General features: G+C 45.0%; 1 protein-coding gene across 11 annotated transcripts in view; it reads left to right on the top strand.

Annotated features, from left to right (window-relative positions):
• CELF2 (CUGBP Elav-like family member 2) overlaps positions 1-15,047 on the top strand; it is a 563,407-nt gene that overhangs the window by 306,823 nt on the left and 241,537 nt on the right. For 4 of the 11 annotated variants that reach the window (XM_057403779.1, XM_057403777.1, XM_057403778.1 and 1 more), the window contains exon 1: positions 7,769-7,994. The exons of the other annotated variants lie outside the window; for them this stretch is intronic. In XM_057403779.1, the coding sequence (XP_057259762.1) occupies positions 7,921-7,994 (74 nt within the window). In that variant the 5' untranslated portion in view covers positions 7,769-7,920. Of the gene's footprint in view, positions 1-7,768; positions 7,995-15,047 lie in introns of those variants that run through there. 11 annotated transcript variants of the gene reach the window in all.

Genomic DNA, 15,047 nt, shown 5'->3' with positions numbered 1-15,047 from the left:
GCTGATGAACATACATTTAACTCAGTTAACCCCCATCCCTGAATATAGCAGTCCAAAGTGACCAGAATGCCTCCTAAAGAGCCTTTCTCACCCAAGGATGACAAACGAGATGCCTGCCCTAGGAACTTCATGGTTTCAGCATTTTTCCCTTACAAAACTGTGTTATCAATGTTTGGGGTTTTTTTTTACAGTTGTAAATGAATTATTGTGGCTTTACTGAAGTGAAGCATTTTACGTTAAGCACTAAGTTGGGTTTAATGTTCTACCTCACAAAAGAAAGCAAACGTTCCTGATTGTTGTACTGAGCCCCAAACCTCGGAAATTGTTAAGAACAGCCCATTTAACAGGCAGTTCTGGGAGTAATAAACATATGACTTCATCAGTGTTTCCTACGGAAACAGAATTTGGGGGGGGTGGGGGGAACTGAATCAGCAGTTTTGAGCCTCTTAAACACGTTGGTTTGGGTGCAGTCTTTGACTCAGGGAAATCCCTCAGCCACCGGTTGCTGGGAGGTGGGAAGGATCACAGTGCACTTACCGTACTCATGCTCTTCCTCTTTGTATGCATTACGAGCCATTATCAGAGCCAGGGTCATAGCCTAAGCAGACCTTTTGGTCTGACCTATGTGGAAATTCATTCACTGTTCATTTGGGGCTGGGAGGGAACAACAAAACCAGGCACGGTGCAGTTTTCTGCACATCCGAATGCTTTACAGTTACTGCAGCAGCCTTTTATTTCTGTCCTTCATGTCTGAGGTTTAATGGATTCTGTCTGTGGAAAATAATGGTGTCAAACAGGAATAGTCACTCTACATATTATCGGGATGATTGTTATTTTTGAGGACTGAGGTGTATGCTAAGCACTTCATGAACAAGTGAAAAAACCCAGACCTGTGAAATTTCCTGCCTTAAAGATGTCACAGTTTGAGCATCAGGTGAGATCCAATCATTTACAGGGGAAAAGAAAGAAAAACATGTGGTAGAAATGAATGAGAAGGGCAGATGGAGGTTAACCCTTTGAAAATCCTGCTGTTCAAAGTAGAGTGCAATAGGTTCCTTTTGCCTTTAAAAATAAGTCTACTTCTGGCTTCCTGTGTCTTTTGACCTCTTGGTTTCCTGATGCCATGTTAGAACTTCACACTTGCCTTTGCCCGTTGCTTTTGGAGTTGGAGCTGGCCTTCAGCATCTGCTCCTGGTCCAGCCTTTAGCTGTGTTCAGCCCGTCTTCACCATGTGCTTCCCTGATCCTGCATCTCTCCCAGTATCCGACCTCCCCGGGTGGGCAAAACTCTTCTGAAATCTCAGATTTATTCAAAATGAGAGGTTTTTGTGTCTCCCAGAAGTTCTTGTGGGTTTGGATGGTGGGGAGGAAGGTAAAAACCTCCCTCTGTTACAGTGGGCTTTTTCCCCTGCCCTGTGAAGGCCTAAGGCTCTTCCGCATGGTGAGGATGGAGCAACGCAGACAAGCAGCGGATGCGTGATTCCTCATATCCTATGTAATACAAGATTATATTTTCACTTGAACATAATACAGTAGCTAAATCCAACAACACTAAGTTCCTTCTTTCAGTGTTGTTTGGAAAGGTGCCTTTTTTAATCATAAATAATGAACCTGCTGCCTAGTAGGAATCAGGTCTGCCCGGTGCATGCAGGGCCCCAGTTTCTCTCTTAGTTGAGTAGTGGTTGTTGATGGAATCAGTCAGCAGATGAAAAGATAAGGAAGTCCATAAAAAAAAGGAGGGGAAGAGGAAAAAACAGTCAATGCCTGTTGCCAAGTAGAGGTAAGACCAGGCTGACAATAGCCGTCGTCCTGTGTCTATATGCACAAGGCACTATGCAAAGGCAACACCTACAGATCAATAGTGATGCTCTTCAATAGGGCTATAAATAACAGGATAGTAAGATTTGCAAATATTGCAAATATTTACTCGTTACTGCTTTAGTATTTGCTAAATACAGTGCTGAGTGCCATGGATAGCTCAACTGGAGCAGATGGTACTGCTCAGCACTAGGACTGTGCAGGATTGGACCTGAGGGTCCCAATCGACTATCCCAAGTACCTGCATGCTGTTAAAAAAGCAGGGTGTTCCTCCAAATTAAAGGCCTTTCCTAAAAGCCCTCCACCACATGGAGCCTTGTGCCATAAAATCTTGCCTAATTGTTTCTGGAAAGATTGGATTATTACCCGCAAGATGGAACAAAGGCCTTATACCCACAGCAGGATGAAATCACCTCTTTGGTGGTATAAAATAGGAAGGGGGGGGGGGGGGGGAAGTGAGTGGGAAGTTTTACTATAGCAACCAAGTTTACATAATATCAATGTGCTTCAAGTGAAAGCTCTAGAAATGCTTAATTTGAGGTACGTTTTAACAGGGATAATTTTAAATGACGTTTGTTTCTGAAATGACTGATCGGCTACAATAGCCGACAGAAGAGGGGGGGAGCCTCACAGACAGCAAAGACTTCAATACTTGAAATTCATTCATAACCTTTAACCAGGGATTTAATTTTCTTTTTTAAAAGGGTTTTGGTTACATGCAAATTGTTTTATTTCTCAAAATAAGATAAATCATAGAATCATAGAATAGTTAGGGTTGGAAAGGACCTTAAGATCATCCAGTTCCAACCCCCCTGCCATGGGCAGGGACACCTCACACTAAACCATCTCACCCAAGGCTCTGTCCAACCTGGCCTTGAACACCAACAGGGATGCAGCATTCACAGCTTCTTTGGGAAACCCATTCCAGTGCCTCACCACCCTCACAGGAAAGAATTTCCTCCTTATATCCAATGGAACTTTCCCTGTTTAAGTTTTAACCCGTTACCCCTTGTCCTATCACTACAGTCCCTAATGAAGAGTCCCTCCCCAGCATCCTTGTAGGCCCCCTTCAGATACTGGAAGGCTGCTCTGAGGTCTCCACGCAGCCTTCTCTTCTCCAGGCTGAACAGCCCAAACTTCCTCAGCCTGTCTTCATACAGGAGGTGCTCCAGTCCCTGATCATCCTCGTGGCCTCCTCTGGACTTGTTCCAACAGTTCCATGTCCTTTTTATGTTGAGGACACCAGAACTGCACACAATGCTCCAGGTGAGGTCTCACGAGAGCAGAGCAGAGGGGCAGGATCACCTCCTTCGACCTGCTGGTCACGCTCCGTTTGATGCAGCCCAGGATACGGTTGCTTTCTGGGCTGCAAGCGCACACTGAAGCCGGCTCATGTTCATTTTGTCATCCACCAACACCCCCAAGTCCTTCCCTGCAGGGCTGCTCTGAATCTCTTCTCTGCCCAACCTGTAGCTGTGCCTGGGATTGCTCCCACCCAGGTGTAGGACCTTGCACTTGGCATGGTTAAACCTCATGAGGTTGGCATCAGCCCACCTCACAAGAGTGTCCAGGTCCCTCTGGATGGCATTCCTTCCCTCCAGGGTATCAACCAAACCACACAGCTCGGTGTCATCGGCAAACTTGCTGAGGGCGCACTCAATCCCACTGTCCATGTCAGCGACGAAGATGTTGAACAAGACCGGTCCCAACACCGATCCCTGAGGGACACCACTCGTTACTGGTCTCCATCTGGACACTGAGCCATTGACCACAACTCTTTGTGTGCGGCCATCCAGCCAGTTCTTTATCCACTGAGTGGTCCATCCATCAAATTGATGTCTCTCCAATGTAGAGACAAGGGAGGACTATTGTGTGTTTAGTTTCATAAATAAAAGAATCCTTACTGCAAGGTCAAGGCTTCATAATGCAAAACTTTATTCCAGTGTTAGATCTAACTTGCAGAGGGGGATTTGTTACAGACAGTCAAAGCCTTCACAAATGGTAAAACTTTGGTGCAGAACCCGTTCCATTACTTTTTGCCACTCAAAGAAATGCACTGCTTTTTGCTCTAATTGTTTACAGCTTTTACACCATTCTTTCACTCTACCCAAATGCTTTGTGTAATGTGCATTCATGTGCTTTGCTTTCCTTTTTTCTCTCCTTCCATCTTCTTCTCCCTCCAGAATTCTGCTACTAAATCTTAGGGGGATGTGCTTCCTCCATTATAGGCAGGTAGGCTCACATCCCGCTGCACAAACTAAAATGCTGTATTCTCTGTTATTAGGATGCTACGCCTTCCAGGCTCCTGGTTTGCCTGGAAGGTTATTTCTTTGTGAAAGACAGGCAACAACTCATTTGCATTCCCTCATGCTATCTGGACCAGATTTCTTTTTCCCCTCGCATTAGCGGAAGATCCTGAGTGATTCCACTGAAGTCATTTGAGCCTGCTCCAAATTTACACCGCTGTCGCTGAGCTCTTGCTTCTGCCACCTCTGTTAGAAACTGGCTTTGATGCCAGAGATAAGCTTGAATCCCGAGCATGTTCATTGGCTTAGGGGGGAATAAAGCAGAGGATTTGAACTCTCTTCATACTGCCTTGCAGGCTTGGGAGAGAGTGAAGTCATTCAGAAACTTTCCCTTGAAGTGCTTCCAACAGTAGCATTTCCTTGGCCCGGTACTTGGGGCAAGCTGATTAAAAGAATGGCAATTAAGGAAAGGATGAGGAGGGGCTATGGAGAGGTGATGTGATGTGAGCTCCAAGCTGGATTTGGCTGCAGGATCTGGATGGGAAGGGGGGTGTCTGCTCATTCTGTCACTTGCTGAATGGAAGCACAGGCAGTGATGTCAGAGTGAGCTCATGTGCTCGACAGCAATCCACCGCCCAAGCCCTGCCTTTCTCTTGCTGAACTTTTTGTGGGTTTTAAGGGTTCTTTTTTGCTCTGAAGAGGTGTTCAGTTTTCAAAGGTTGTGTTGTTTGAAGGAACTGTATATAGCTCCGTGTTTGAAATGCTGCTCGAGCGGTGACTAATCTGCAAGGGATGAGGTGGAATTGCTTCATCTGCCCCACTTAGACGTACGGAGAAACCGAGGCACAGAGTAAATGATGTGAGTGCAGGGGCAAGCAGGCTCTGGGCCTCGGAGACAAGGGGAGGGAGGACAGGAGGTCACATCTGGACTAGTAGATGGAATAGCATTAAAGCCCGAGGATTGTGATTCCAAATTCCAGGTTCCTTCCTCAAAACTACCATATGCTCCACCAGCTGAAAAAGCTTAATATCGGCAGGCAGCGATAGCACAGCAATAATGCAGCTCCTCTAAGCCAGTGTTTAGATCTATTGTATGATTTATGCTGTGAAAATTAATGCAGGTTCATTTGCCATTCCCCCTCCCCACTCCCCTCTGTACTACAGTAACGGACCAAAGCTTCCATTTTTCCCCTTAATTTTTAATAAAAGTTGCTCTTTTGTGCACACGTGCCAGTCAAGACACTGGCATTAATATGACAAATAACAGAGCTGAGCATGTAACAGTGTGTGAAACGCTCAGGGGTTTGGTTTTTGTTTTTCACCACTTACCCTCTGCGTTCGAGAGTTAATGCATACACAGACACTACATAATTTATGTTTGAGACCCAAATTATTCGAGTGCAGTTGTTCCCCATAAGCTCTCCTTGAGTCCTATCTCAGTATCTTCTATAGAGTGGGTTCCTTTTTGCATTTGACCCTGCTCCTGCTTCTGACTTTTAAATGGCAAAAGCAAATGTGCTTTGAAAAGTGTGTTACACTGTAGTTGTTAAATAAAGCAATAACCTATGCACTTGTAATGCTTTCTCTATGACCTACTTACATACTACTTCACCCTCCTTATAGTATGATTAAAAGCTGCTTTGAATCCACTATTCCCTCAAGGGATTTGAGGCTAGAATTTAACAAACTGCTGAGAAGGCTTAAGTCAGTAAGAGGGCTTCCCTACAGCTTCTTCCAGCTAATTCACATGTAATTAAAAGGAAAATAAATATTTCAAAAGAACATACGTTTTAATGAAGCATTTTTAAGCACTTACACCTTGTGAAACAGGGAAAATTTATAAAGATCTCACTATTCCATATGCAGATTTTAAGCAAAATTATTTGTGATCCTCTCCTTCCTCCCCCTTCTGCATCCTGGGCAAAAGGCAGCAGCAGCGGGGCTGTGGTCCTTAAAGGCGACAGGCTGGTGGGACTGAGAGCCTTAGATTTAGCACGTACCAAGTAAAAAGATGATGGAGAGGTGCAGATCCAGCCGCACAGGGCGCAGGGGGCGTGGATACCTCTTACTTTAAAGAATATCTTCATCCTCCCTGAGCCGTCTGCATTTCTCCTGAGCTAAAACCTGCCCCTTCTGCAGTGGCAAGATTTGGAAATTGAAAGTTAATCCAACTCTGCTGTGGGCTGGATTAACCACCATGGAGGCCTCAGATCAAAACCCAGGTGGCTGCTTCCAGCTGGAGAAAGTTGTGCTGGCTTCTCCTTTTATTTCGACTTGGCACTGATTTTTGTTCTATCCGCTGTATAGTCCTGTGCTGCGCTGGATGGGTGGCGTGGAGGAAGTGCCATCAATTTAGGAAAGAAGAGCCATAGCTTTGCTTTGTGCCTTTCTAGAGAGGAGTTTAGGTGCCATGGTGACGAGGACAGTATGCCAACATATAGAACAGAGCAGATTAATAACACTGTGGATATCTGTTCAGGATTGCAGCTGTCCTATGGGGATTATGCTGAGGGCCAAGTGAACCTTTTCTTTCTTTAGACTTGCAAAGTAGGCAGAAATTTTAGCAGCCTGAGGGGTTTTTATCTTCCTTTTAACTGTTTAAAGTGGAAAAGTGCAATAAACTGGATTCGGACAACTCGCCTGGTCTGTATTTTTATTATGAAATCAACGCTGGTCAAAACCTAACTAAACCTTGGCCTGACTGTTGCGTATTCACTTATTTATTGGTCGGTTTGGTTTAATTTTAGAGTAGTCTTGGAAAAGTTTAAGCTGAGTAATTTTTAATTCGCGTTTTGTTACTTTTCTGCGAGTGTTTGACTGCCGAGAACAAATCAAATTATAAATCCTGGAGAGCGATAGGGAAGGAGAAGCGCACACAGTGCAGAGAAGCGTTTTGTCTGTCTAGACTGCTCAGATCAGCCAGTAATCTTCGTAAATATGTTAATATTCTTTTGCCTGGAGCTGCTTTTGTATTGAAGCAAGGAGGGTTTGGAGATGCAAAGGAAAATGGATACAGATTTTCAGGGGGCGGTAGCGTGGGGAGGGTGGCTCCAGCTATTTGTATGTGTGGAATTCTGCGTGCGCCTGGATGGTGTCACTTGTGTGTGTGCCGGCTGCGGCCAGCTCCGGGTGCAGCCGGGTTGGGCACGGGCTTTTGGCAGGTTAAAAAAGCATGAAGCAGGATTTATCGCCGTTACTTATTTGAACCCCTTACTTCTTCTGATCGCTGAGCGCACAGTTACTAATGACAGTCTCCCTCCAGCCAGCCACACCACTTTAAACGGGTACCGAGGGGCTGAGTAAGCAGGGATTTGGGCAGAGAGCGCTCCCTGCCTCAGTGCTCCCAGCGCTCCCACTTCGGCACTGACCGCTGCGCCGGTACCAAAACCAGCGCGGTTCCCTCGCCCGCTCACCCCCCCCCTCTCCCCGCGTACCCTCCGCGGTGCCCACCCCGGCGGCGAGGCCGCAAAGTTTGTTCCGAACCGGGCCGCGCGTCCCGGTGTGTGCCCCCCCCCCCTTCCCGTCGTGCCGCCGCCGCGCTCCGGGGCTCTAGGCCTCTCCCCGGGGGCGCAGGGGTTAACGGGGAGCCGCAGCGGGGCGATGGCTCCGCCTCCCAGCTCAGCACCTGGCGCTCCACCGACAGTTGCCTCAGCAGTCGATTTCGGAGGGGATTGGCGGAAAAAGAAAGCCACCGAGAGAAGGGGGAAGAGAGATGTGACAACTGCCGGGGCTGGCGGCTGCCGCGGGGAGGCCTCCGCACCTGTGCCTGCCTCTCCGCCGCCCGGCGCAGTTGTGGGAGCCGCCGAAGCCCCGCCGCATCCTCCCTCCGCACCGCCGCGGCGCGCCCGGAGCACAGCATGACTTCTTCGTTCAAGCTGGATTTCCTTCCGGAGATGATGGTCGACGGGCGCTTGCTGGTGGCTGATAGAATGTAAGTGGCGGTGCTGGGGCTAACGCTGGGTAAACCGCCCCCCCTTCCTTTATCCCTCCCTACATCCCTTCCCCGCCCCGACCCCGCGTCCCTTTCCGCGGGAGGGGAAAGGCGGTGTGGGGTGGTGGGGGGGGGGTGTTGTTGTGTGTTCCCAAGTCAGTGTGGGTGCTCTCCGCTCCGTGCCTCGCCCCGCAGCCCGGTGTTTGGTATTCCGGCGGGCGCGGGTGAGTGCCGGGTTTGTACGTGCTGCTGATGCAACGTGGAGGAAGGAGCGCGCCGCGGCCGCGCACAGCTGCCTCCGCACCCTGCGGGAGTTCCGCCGCGGACACTTGCGCCCCAGCCCGCTGCCTCTCAGCCCCTTCCCCCGGCCGGTTAAAACCCCTTTGCTGAATCTTCGTCAGTTTGCGAATTCACGTAAACCGCGGAGCATCCTCCGGGACTGAGAGCAGGCAGCAAGGAAAGGTTTTCTGTTTTGCTTTACCCTGTCCCCAAGTGCTCCCTGGTCCGGAGAGTGTTGTTTAGGGTGAGGGTGGTTGTTGTACATGCGGTTGAACTCGTGGTGAGATTGATCGGGAGGTGCTGAATGCTGCTATTTCACAAAGAGAAGTATTCCCCTAGCCCGCGTCTGCTCCATTAATCTCGATCTGAAAGTTTCTATCGTCGTCCTCTTGGGCTTTGCCAATTGACAGGGATTTTCAGGTAACCTAAGCCTAATATGAACACATAAGAGCTAGAAATGAGGCAATAGTCACTTGTTGAAAGGTACGAAGACCGAGCGCTGCGTTTATTACAGCATCCAAAATGCCTTTTATTTCGTTGCTTTTCCTCTCATCAGGATGACAAATGTGGTTTGAGTTGCATTAGAACGAGGTTAGAGGCTTTGGCATTGACTCTGCACTGGAGCTATTCTGGTTGAGGCAGCAGTTAAGTTACAAGTGTAAATAAAGCCGTGTGTGCAGCAGAGACTGTCACCTGCGATTTGCTGCACACTGTGCCCCCATCTAAGACTATTCAGACTTTTATTACCTGCTTTACTGGCAACCAAACTTTCTGCTAAGGCGGAGTGTTTTCCCTTGCACCAGCAAATGCTCTGAGTGGAGATACTCGGTAGTTGCCATTTGTTGCAGCAGCTGAGATTTATCAGCATGTAGGAGAGGGGAGAGAGGCAGGGGGAGAAGCTTCTTGGTGCGGGTGACTTACACTGTTGTTACAGTCCTTGAAGGACAACGAAGTATTTGCCTAAGTGCTGCCCGTTGTCTCTGTTTTGTGATGTTAAATTCACTGCTGTGTTTTGGCTATCCCATTGTAAAACCCCAGTTTTTATTGGCACCAGTCAGTTTTGGGGGAAAAAAAAAACGTGCTTTGTTTCTCCCCTTTTGCATCAAAATTGCATAGGTTTGACTGCTGGGGTACAAAGTTGCAGCTGAACATACGTTCCACTTGCCTTGCAGCCCTCTGTAGGGACCTGCCACAGCTGAGCTTCTCCTTGTTTTCATCATCTCAGCTTTGATTAGACTTTCTACCTGCTGTCCTTCCAGGCAGTCAGAAAAGACACTGCTAACAAACATCTCCCAGCTCAAAGGCACTATTAGCTGTGGCTGATGATGCCCTGTTGTCACTTAGGCTTATATAACTTTATCTCCAACTTCCCCCCCTCAAGGGGGAAGCATCATGTCAAACTCCTGCTCCTGCATTGCTGTCTTTATACTCCTGTTCTCAGGGAAGCATTCATAATGTATTTTAACACAGCTTGAAACAGTCAGTGTTCAGTAGACGCAGGTCTTAGTGGGTCCAAAGAAATAAAAATTACTCTGGAGATGTGTCAGCTTCTGAGTGGATCTCTAAATACAGAAGTTTAATAATGGAACTGTTACATAGACGCATGCTGATTGGGTTTGGTGCTGGTATCTCATGTATTTTGGGGGGGAGTGGGCTGACTATGTAATCTTGAAGGAAAAAAACTTTACCTCCTGCATCTTCAGTGGTTGTGTTGTGATGTGCTTCCTTGCATTAAACCAAGCTTTGCTTTGCGGCTGATCTAAGTAATCATGAAGATGTAGGATTCCAAGGGACCATGTGTCATGCATGCAAATTAATATTGAGGCTAAATTGCTATTAACGAAGGGGAGCTTCTGTTCATAAAGCAGAAACAATCTTGAAGCTAAATGCTGCCTGTGGAAGCTTTGCTACACTGCCTCTCCAAAACTCTGTAATTCACTATATAGAAACATCCTTATTTTGTCCTTCTAGCCGGGTGGAGACATACATTTATTTGCTAGTTCCTAACTCTCTGGACTAATCAGTGCTGACGAGAATGCAGTTTGATTACGTGTAAGGGGTCATGGGCACATATGCACCTTACCCTTTAGCTGGCCCACCCTGGGCATGCAGCGTTCATGCAGCATTCAGCAGGATGGCACAGAGCATTGGAGAGCAGGCTCCAAGTTACGATGCTGCACAAAACTTTTAACCTCACCATCTGGTCTAGCCATTGAGTATCGCTTAGTTCAGTCTTTAGCAGAAAGGAATTTCCTATTTTAGAGTGAGGCAGTTAGCAAGATATATGTAAAACTCTTCTGCTTCACAGTGAAAATTTGCAGAACCAGATTTATTTGGGTTTTCTTATGCCGGTGGTGTACCAGATGTTTTAGGAAATCGGTATCTTCCAGTACCAATTTTTACACATTCTTTTATGACACATTTACACATTCTTTACACATTCAACAGTTCTTTGTAAAGGGAACTATTCTACAGAATCATCCGTTCTTTCAACAAGCAGAAGGAGAATTTTCAAGGAATAACTTTCGGTGCATACCTGATGTGAAAGTTAACTGACAGCTTGTAAATTGTCAAAGTTAAAATGCTCTTACCTCTGTGAGACTTCATTGCTCCTAAGTGTTGATTCCTTCCAAATTCTGCTTCTGTTATTATCTAGCAAAATAGCAATAAAATAGAACATCAGATACCTACACTGTGTGCACGGCATCAGTGTACCTGGTTAGTAGCTGAATGGCAATTTTGCTAGTAATTAATGAAATGACATTAAAAAGCAGATAATGTAGGATATGAAGCATAAAAGTGCATGAACTTTTGTTCTTGAGGACAGATGGCAAGGTGGATGCTCTCATCATTGTCAAGGCTTGCAAAGAGGCTGTTTGGGTAGTGCACTAGGTGCAGGATCACAAATTGATATTATCTGTAGCTTGTGTGTAAACTATGTGGAAGAAGCAATTTTGAAGAAAAGATGTAGGTGGAAGTGTGTGTGTGTGTGTGTGTATTTGGGCAGGGTATGAGGGGTTTAATGGTTACCAAGTGTGGTTATAAAATCTGAGTTCAGTGTAATTTGCTTAGTGATTTCTTTGACTTACATGTATGTGCCAACTGGATGGTTGTAAAGTGGTTGCTTTGAGGATGAAATACTCATCACTGTAACCCCCCACGTTGATTTCTGCAATACCACCAAAGGTTTTTCCATTCCATATTGCACATTCCACTGCCTGGGATTGCCTTTAATGTAAATGAGTAAAAGTGTTTGTTACTACTGAGATAAACTGAAATTCGACTTTAATTTTTGATAGCTGGATATGATGGCAATAAAATACATGATGCTTAAAGCAGTGCACATGCAACTGCATGGATTGCATGGCAATTATGCATATTTAGCCTTTGAATTCCTGCCTCTTTGAATCGGAGATGAGTCAAAATCAGATGTATGTGCAATATGCTGCTAAAAAGGCAGAGGAGATAAATTTTCCATACTTCTTGTTTGCTTGTATTTATTGTCTAATAGATAAGGGATATAAGCATTCACGGGCTATTCTTGCACTTCAGACCACCAAACCCTCCCTTTCTGCACCAAATCTGCAAAACAGGACTTTTCCCAGCACGAAGTGAAGATATTAAAATTGGTTGTTTTTATTTTATTTTTAAACTTCTCAGAGAAAACTCAACACACTGTCACAAATAATTTTTCATCTACCTGTATTTAGTTTTTTTATTCATATGTAGAACATGAAACCCTGAATTGCTAACTGAAAATGGATAGCTGGGTATCAGCTGGTTTTTATATCCATAGGCTCGTCCTTATACTGGCATTTCATTCTCATTTTGATTCAGTAATAGCTTTATTTTAGGTGTTATGACTTTAGTTACTTGCATGACACATTCCTTGGGCCACTACTGATGGAAAGCAAAGCAAAAGTATAAAATTCTGGACTGTTGACAAAAGAGTTTCAGAAAGGAAAAGAAATCTTTGGCTGTTGATTAAGTAATTGTGGTTTCATGGTGTCCTTCTCCCCATCGTCTTGTCTAGTTCCTGCCTAGAACCCCATTCAGTAGTTAACCTGTGGTAACTCTCGGCACATTAATGTTTAAATATATCTGCCACTCTCTATGATATGATCTCACAGGTTTTTAAGCCTCCCCCACATGTATTCATCATCCCAATTAATCATCAGTTATGATTGCTTCAAAAACTTTGATAGCTCTAAATATTTCATTGCATTTTAGGATGTTTTTTGAACTGAGGAGCACTTGGACTATTCAAATTTCATTATTAATTCATAGGTTTATATAAAAATATTTGACCCAACCGATACAGGAAAAGGTGAAGAAAATCTTTTTTAGTTTTTAAAAGCCCCTGGAATGCCAGGAATATGCTTTGGCAAGACAACCCTCTAGAGAAAAATCATTGTTTTATAGTGTAAGCATATAAACCCCACTTTCCTTCTAAAGTGAAGTGATTTCACCCCCCTTCGTTTCCGCAAACTGTGTTTTCTATAGCAGGTTATTGCTTGTGTGTTCATATAATTGCAAACTATATTCCATCTCCTGACATGGTTTGCTTTGATTAAAACAAACTGGTGGCAGGGTGAGGTTAACCAGAGGCTAAAGTCACAAAATAGAGGATACATGTAGACAGTGAGGCTGAGCTTTCCTTAGTGAAGAAGTGGGAAAACAGGGAAAACCTTCCTAGGTGCAAGAAAAATGCATGAGCAAGACTGCCTATTTGGAAAATAAAAACTAATTAGGGCAATAAATGTAATGTTCTCAAGTAATTGTGTAATAATTATCCCCCTTTAGAATCATCATACTTTAATTGCTTTCCCCCGCGTTCCCGCGTTCTGCATGCCTATGGAAAGGAAGAGAAGCGCTCGTGTTCCCTCCAGGATTTCATTTTTCATTTGCAGCAAGCTGCTGGCTTTCTTGTAAAGGTTTTCAGAAATATGTTGCCTTAAATGCTGTTGTGTTCTTCCATATGGTGTTAAGTAGAAAAGGTGAATGGCAGATGCTGAAGCTATAAATTCCCTCCTATCGTCCAGGTAAAGCACCCCAAGCTTTAGTTGTGCCATTTATCCATCCTGTGTATCACAGGTTTATAATCAGTCTCTCATTTTTATTGAGGCTTGTGTTACGTAAAGAGGACACACTTCAGCAGTGCGTTCTTTTTGCTCACAGCTTGATCCTTGAGAAATCAGCTGACAATAGTTTAAAATTACAATATTAATAAAGAGGAGATCATCTGGCCTTCAAAATGACATCTGAAAGCAGCTTCTGTTTTGTGTTAAATCTTAATTACTGTATTTAAATGAATGCTTAAATGAGCCAATTCACAAAGGAGTTGCCTACTGTACCAGTAGTGCCTGTTGGGTGATTTATGTTTCTTTGGATTTACAGGAATACGAAAAATAGCTCATATTGAAGAGAATAGCTATATTTTCTTGCCTCTTACAACTCAGCTGAAAAATACCGAATATCTTGCGACTGCTCTGTGTCCTAGGACAGCTTCTCCCTTTCCTGGCTGCTCTTGCCTATCAGATGATGGCAATACTTCAAGCCGATTTCAAAAGCGATGCTCCGAAAGAGGCATTGGTGCAAGAGCAGTGGGAAAGGCTCTGCACTGGCCTCCTGAATGTTATTTTGTGAGTTTACCCATCACTTACTATTAGGGCAGCATATTGTTATGCCTGAGGGAGGGAGTAATGGCTTAGGACTGGGGAGAGACTTACACCATGCCTATGAATGCACCAGCCCTGCTGTCTTGGGTTAGGCTGGAAGGGACAGGATCATATCCAGCTGAGCCCAGGCTACTCTGAAAGGCAGTCATGTCTGTGCCCACCTCACTCATCCTCTGTGAAGGAGTATGCAGGAAATTAATGGCCTTTCTTTCCCCATCAGCCTACGCAGGTTTAGCCACTTCAGGTGTGCCAGGGGAATGTCAGCAGCGATCCGAGTATTTTGGTTATGATTTTCACCCCCCTGTTAATTTCTTAAATTGTTTTGTGGATTTCACTCTGGGGTTTTAAGGTTTATGACCATGATTATTTCAGAGATGCAGCCATTGGCCATGAAAATGACGTTACTGGTACACTGATTTATTGATCTTAAATTATTACTTCCCTTTTTCATTCAGTTAGCATTATAAAGAAAATACAGTCCTGATAGAGAGGCCTGTCTCCCCTCAGCGTTGGTATTTCATTGCAACACTAGTTTACAACTTTTTCATGTTTTTTTTTCCATTCAAGTGTCCTGGCCTCTGGACAACCCTGCAGTTGCTGTATGTGTAAGAGATAGATGCATCTATCTCTTTAGCTGATGTGTATAGCTGGTTATCTCCATACTGGGAGAGCAGGCAGTTCCTTTTGAACCAACCGTATGACCCTTTCTGTGCCAGACTATAGTGTGCATTTCTTGTACTCTGTTCCTATATCCTTTGAAGCAGTTCCAGTCTGATTGCAAGCCAAGCTGACAAGAGCTATCTTTTGTTTCATAACCCTGATAAATATTGAAGATCCCTTCATCCTCTTCATCCAAAGGCGTGACGCTGTCTTCTTCTTTAGCATCCACACGCTCTTCCTGTTTCTTGCTTCTTCACACCTTTGCCCCACTAAATTGCTCAGAAATGCAAAAAAAAAAAAAAACCTAAAACAAACCCACAGCTTGTTTGACCCACCTCTTGTGTGACTGACTCTAGTCCTTGGTGACACTTGGTCTGTTGTCACTGATGGTGCCTGGCCTGGTATACATGAGATAAGTTGATTTGCCTGAAACAGG

The sequence above is a fragment of the Pezoporus wallicus genome, unplaced genomic scaffold (genome assembly GCF_028554395.1).
Source record: "Pezoporus wallicus isolate ANWC-B61680 ecotype Strahan unplaced genomic scaffold, APGP_CSIRO_Pwel_v1 contig_6978, whole genome shotgun sequence".
In the NCBI taxonomy this organism is placed as follows: domain Eukaryota; kingdom Metazoa; phylum Chordata; class Aves; order Psittaciformes; family Psittacidae; genus Pezoporus; species Pezoporus wallicus.
This window is presented reverse-complemented; position numbering and strand designations above follow the sequence as displayed.